General features: G+C 41.4%; 1 protein-coding gene across 1 annotated transcript; it reads left to right on the forward strand.

The window, feature by feature from the left end:
- The first annotated feature begins 2,101 nt into the window (after nt 1-2,101).
- On the forward strand, nt 2,102-5,266 carry LOC141704110 (uncharacterized). Its single transcript, XM_074507426.1, has 3 exons — nt 2,102-2,586; nt 3,781-4,031; nt 4,836-5,266. Exons 1-3 carry the CDS (start codon nt 2,102-2,104, stop codon nt 5,264-5,266), a joined length of 1,167 nt encoding a protein of 388 aa, XP_074363527.1.
- The last annotated feature ends 666 nt before the right edge of the window (nt 5,267-5,932 follow it).

Here is a 5,932-nt window from a genome sequence, read left to right on the forward strand (position 1 = left end):
TTAAAGCAATGAATGTGATGTGTAAAAATCAGATGGCACATGGTCTACCTTCACTAGTTCAGCCCAAATAAAATTGCAGCAGATGTCTCATGTCAAAGCAAACTCGTAAGCCATTTCCCTCTAAAACTAGTTTTGTTGCAAAGCACGGTCTTGAATTGATTCATATCGATTTGTGTGGACAAATAACACCATCTACCCCAGCTGATAATCAATTTTTTATGCTTACCGTTGATGATTATACACATATGATGTGGGTTTACATGTTAAAATCAAAATCTGAGACTTTAAAAAATTCAAGCTGTTAGTTAAAAATGGGGCAAAACAGGGCATACAGGTTTTGAGATCTGACCGGGGGGGAGAATTTTGCTCTAAGAAGTTCGAAACATTTTGCAATGAACATGGGATTTTGAGGCACTATACAGGGCCCTACACACCAAACAAAAACGGTGTTGTAGAGCGCCGTAAATCGAACCGTTGTAGCTATGGCGAGGAGTATATTAAAAGAGAGACAAGTTCCAGCAACTTTTAGGGGGAGGCTGTCAGGCAGGTTGTTTATATGTTAAACAAATTACCCACACGAGCTTTGTCATCTATTACACCACATGAGGTCTGGTTCGAGAGAAAACCAAGTGTTACATCATTAAGGGTATTCACTTGCAGTGGCTCAGGCTGTACAGCAGGCTTTGGCAAACCAAGGAAATCAGAATGGCGAGGTAAATCAGAATGGAGAAGGAAATCAGAATGGAGAGGGAAATCAGAATGGACATGGAAATCAGAATGGCAATGGGAATCAGAATCAGAATGGTCGGGGCCATCAGCTGGAGCCGTTTGTATGGTTGAAGAGGTTTGTGAAGCAGAAACCGGACTCTTTTAGTGCAGCACCGACTCCCATTGATGCTGAAAATTGGATTGTTCATCTAGAGAAGATTTTTGACGCACTGGGTTTTGATGAGATTCAAAAGGTCAGGTTAGCTGTGTATAAGTTGGAGGGGGATGCTCAGAGGTGGTGGAGAGGAGTGAAAGCTACTAAAGGGGAGCAGTATGCAGAGGCTTTAGAATGACAGGGATTCAAGGAGGTATTCTATGAGCAGTACTTCTCTAATGCTGATAGGGAGGCTTATTTGAGGGAGTTTCATTCTATTATGCAGCACCAGGATGAGAGCATTACTGATTATATGGCAAGGTTTATAAGGTTGGCTGGATTTGCTGGGACAGTTGCAGGGACTGCTGCGCAGCAGGCTGATAAATTTAAATGGGGGTTGAAGTCTCATCTGAGGGGTTCCATAATTTCTTTTAAATTTGATAATGTGGCAGAGGCGGCTGATGCAGCGAAGGATGTTGAGAAGGAGCGCATAGATTTCAGGACTTCCAGGTCTAACAGTGGTAGTAAGAGGACTAGGGATGATCAGGGTTTTACACAGGGTAGACATTGGTATGGAGGTCAGAATGGTCAACAGGGACAGTGGCGCGGACAGAATTAGAATAGGGGTGGTCAGTCATTCCACGGCCGAAATCAGTATATAGGTCAGAATCAGAATCAGCAGTTTCAGCGACAGAAGCAGCCTAGGCAGTGGCAGAATTGTCAACAGGGGCAGAGCCGTTACTCAGTGTATGGGGGAAACCCCAATATGATTCCAGTGGCTCCTTGTGCTACATGTGGTGGACATCATCCAGGTAGAGCTTGTTACAGACAGACTGGGGCTTGTTTCTTATGTGGTAGCATGCCCCATAGGGCAAAGGATTGCACAGTATCACGCAACCCTGGTGGAGGAGGAGCTGGCGGTGGTAGTGGCAGTGGAAGTCAGCAAAATCCTACTGCCAGAGTGTTTGCATTGACGGCAAAGCAGGCATCAGCTAATTCAGGTACCATTTCGGGAATACTTCTTATTGGTAGACGTGATGCTTATGTGTTATTTGATACTGGTTCAACCCATTCTATTGTGTCTTTATCGTTTGTTCATCATCTAGGCGTTGCACCTTCATTATTTTATCCTCATATGTCTATTTCTACCCCGATGGGGAATTCTGTTGTTATTCTGATGTGTATCGAGAGTGTCCGATAGCTGTTGGAGATAGAAATTATAAGGTTAACTTGCTTCCGATGGAGATGCATGACTTTGATGTTATCTTGGGTATGGATTGGTTGAGTGAAAATCGTGCCACAATTGATTGTCAAGGAAAAAGGGTGATCTTTGGGGATGCAGATAAACTAGAATTTGTGTACCAAGGGTCTCACCCGCAGGGGGATATTAAGTTAATTTCTGCTCTAAAGGCGAGTAAATTGTTGTCTAAGGGTTGTGATGGCTACCTTGCTTTCGTGAAGGATACATCGAAGGATGAACCTAGCATCGAGGATTATCCAGCTGTGAGGGAGTATGAAGATGTGTTCCCCGATGAGCTACCAGGTTTGCCACCACATAGAGAGGTGGAGTTTACTATTGAACTTGTTCCAGGTGCCGAGCCTATTTCTAAGGCGCCTTATCGAATGGCACCACTTGAGTTGCAAGAATTGAAGGAGCAGTTGCAAGAGTTATTGGATAGAGGATTTATTAGGCCAAGTGTGTCTCCTTGGGGCGCTCTTGTGCTGTTTGTGAAGAAGAAGGATGGTTTCATGAGGTTGTGTATTGATTACAGGGAGTTGAATAAGGTGACTGTCAGAAATAGGTATCATTTGCCACGCATTGACGACTTGTTTGATCAGTTACAAGGGGCGAAGTACTTTTCAAAGATAGATTTGAGATCTGGTTACCATCAGTTACGAGTTAGAGAGGGGGATATTCCGAAGATTGCATTTTGCACCCGTTATGGTCATTATGAGTTTCTCGTGATGTCCTTTGGGTTGACGAATGTACCAGCGGTATTTATGGATTTGATGAATCGGGTCTTTCATGATTATTTGGATAAATTCGTGGTGGTCTTCATCGATGATATCTTGATATACTCTAGGAGCAGAGAGGAGCATGAGGAGCATTTACGTACTGTACTTGAAATTTTGAGAGAGAAGAAGTTATTTGCGAAATTTTCCAAGTGTGAATTCTGGTTGGAGGAAGTGGCATTCTTGGGGCATATTGTATCTGGTAGGGGCATTGAGTTGGATCCTGCGAAAGTCGAGGTTATTACTAATTAGCCCAGACCTAGCAATGTGACGGAGGTGAGGAGTTTCTTGGGTCTGGCAAGTTACTACAGGCGTTTTGTGGAAGGTTTCTCTTCCATAGCTTTGCCATTGACTCAGCTAATGAGGAAGGGAATTAAGTTCGAGTGGAATAATGATCGTGAGAAGAGCTTTCAAGAGTTAAAGAAGAGGTTGGTGTCTGCTCCAATACTTGTGTTGCCATCAGGGAATGGAGGTTTTCAGGTTTATAGTGATGCTTCTAAGAGAGGATTGGGGTGTGTGCTTATGCAGCATGGGAAAGTGATTTCTTACGCCTCTAGGCAACTTAAACCTTATGAGGTGAACTATCCTACCCATGACTTGGAGTTAGCGGCTGTGGTATTTGCTTTGAAGATCTGGAGATACTATCTTTATGGAGAGACTTGTGACATCTTTACTGATCACAAGAGTCTCAAATACATATTTACTCAGAAGGAGCTTAACATGAGGCATCGGAGGTGGCTTGAACTTCTTAAGGATTATGATACAAATATTCAATACCATCCGGGGAAGGCGAATGTAGTGGCAGACGCTCTTAGTAGGAAGAACTTGGGGAGTGTTGCATCTCTCATTACTCAGTCGTACCTTATTTCATATTTTGAGCGCTTGGGTGTTGAGTTGTATGTTAGAGGATCAAGTGGTAGCATTGCAAATTTGAAAGTGGAACTGAATCTTGTTTCAAGGGTTAAGGAAGCTCAGAAGGATGATACAGGTTTGAAAGCTATTAGATCTGAGGTGGCAGGTGGCAAGCAAAAACACTTTCGTGTTGATGATGAGGGCATGATATGGTTGGGTGGGAAATTGTGCGTGCCCGCAGACCCGGCGATTCGTGAGAAAATTTTGAAGGAGGCTCATAGTTCTTCATTTTCTATTCATCCAGGTTCCACTAAGATGTATGGAGATTTGAAGAAGCACTTTTGGTGGAGTGGAATGAAGAGAGATATAGCAGAATTTGTGGGAAAATGTCTTACATGTCAACAAGTGAAGATAGACCATCAGAGGCCTAGTGGATTGTTGCAGCAGTTAGATATTCTAGTTTGGAAGTGGGAAAACATTACTATGGATTTTGTGACTCATTTTCCGAGGACTTTCGAGAAGAACGATGTCATATGGGTGGTGGTTGATAGACTTACTAAGTCCACTCACTTCTTGCCTATTAGAGAGACTACTCATGTTCATGAGTTGACAGAGATTTTTCAGCGAGGTATTGTTAGAGTGCATGGTGTACCTGTGTCGATAGTTTCTGATAGGGATACGAGATTTACATCGCGGTTTTGGAAGGGTTTCCAACATGCTTGGGGTACAAGGCTTAATTTTAGTACAACTTATCATCCAACGACCGATGGATAATCGGAGAGGACGATTCAGACATTGGAAGATATGTTGAGGGCTTGTGCTTTGGAGTGGACAGGTGATTGGGATAAATATTTGTATCTTGTCGAGTTTGCGTACAATAATAGCTGGCACGCGAGTATTGGTATGCCACCATTTGAGGCTTTATATGGTAGGAGGTGTAGAGCACCATCTTGTTGGGATGAGGTTGGAGAGAGAGTCATTGAAGGACAAGAGCTAGTTAGAATCACTAATGAGAAGGTGGAGAAAGTTAAAGAAAGTTTAAAGGAAGCTCGATCTCGACAAAAGAGTTATGCGGATCAACATCAGAAGTTTGGTGGATTTGAGCCAGGTGATCATGTGTTCTTGAAGGTGTCTCCTTCTAAGGGTGTGAAATATTTTGGTATGAAGGGAAAGCTTAGTCTAAGATATATTGGCCATTTCGACGTTATGGAGAAAGTAGGGGAAGTATCTTATAGAGTTGGGTTGCCACCACAACTATCTCATGTGCATAATGTGTTTCATGTGTCTGTTTTGAGGGGCTATAAATATCATCCATTACACGTAGTTCAGTATCCATTGCATAAGATTAGAGAAGATCTTTCTTGTGAGGAAGAAACTGAGACTATCTTAGCTCGAGAAGGGCGAGTTTTGAGGAAGAACACCATTCCGTTTGTGAAGGTTTTGTGGAAAAATCATTCTGAGAGAGAGGCGACTTGGGAGTTAGAAGAATCTATCCGTGAGAAATATTCGCATTTGTTCGAATCTAGTACGAGTATTTAGTTTCGTTTGATTCCGGGGACGGAATCCTTTTTAAGGGGGTATATATGTAATATACGTGAAATTTAATAATAATAATAATAATAATAGATGTGAAGAATTTGATTTAATTTAGAATAAGAGTTATAAAAGAATTTGTTTTGATTTGGTAATTAGATTAGAAAAAGGAGTGATACATGATCTATATATATAATCAGCACATCTCTTAAACAAGATTCACACATTATTATCAAAACCTTGAAATTTAATAGGCCGCCGAGGTGAAAAAGAAAAAAAAAAGAAAAACAGAGAAGAGGCAGTGGATTCCCCAGAGAAGAGTAAGGCAGAGCAAAGTAGAGAGAGGCAAGGGACTAATAACGAAGATAGATTGTCATAGCTTTATAGTAAATCAAAAAGGTACTCTTTTATGTGTCATATGGTTAAGAATAGCATACACGCAATTCTTGTAGTATATTATTAGGTTAATATAATATTTGCTTTTGTTATTCGCGTGCTAGGTTCTACAACATCAACATCAACAAAGAATAAGTTTTAAGAATATTATATTATCTACATCATCTTGTGTGTGGCGTTCCCCTGTGTGTGTTTCTTTTATCACTTATCTTGTATATCAATTTAATGGTCTCTAGTTTATTCAAGGTGTGTTTTCATATTTTCTTAACCATTAAT

Source organism: Apium graveolens, unplaced genomic scaffold (assembly GCF_009905375.1).
Source record: "Apium graveolens cultivar Ventura unplaced genomic scaffold, ASM990537v1 ctg7413, whole genome shotgun sequence".
Lineage (NCBI taxonomy): Eukaryota > Viridiplantae > Streptophyta > Magnoliopsida > Apiales > Apiaceae > Apium > Apium graveolens.

What these genes read in the sequence shown, in the direction of transcription:
- LOC141704110 (XM_074507426.1), top strand. Translation starts at nt 2,102, where the DNA reads ATGGAGATGCATGACTTTGATGTTATCTTGGGTATGGATTGGTTGAGT. An exon ending in CCTTGGGGCGCTCTTGTGCT is followed by an intron (nt 2,587 to 3,780) that starts GTTTGTGAAGAA and finishes GTTGTATGTTAG; the next exon opens with AGGATCAAGTGGTAGCATTG. An exon ending in TTCATTTTCTATTCATCCAG is followed by an intron (nt 4,032 to 4,835) that starts GTTCCACTAAGA and finishes GATTTGAGCCAG; the next exon opens with GTGATCATGTGTTCTTGAAG.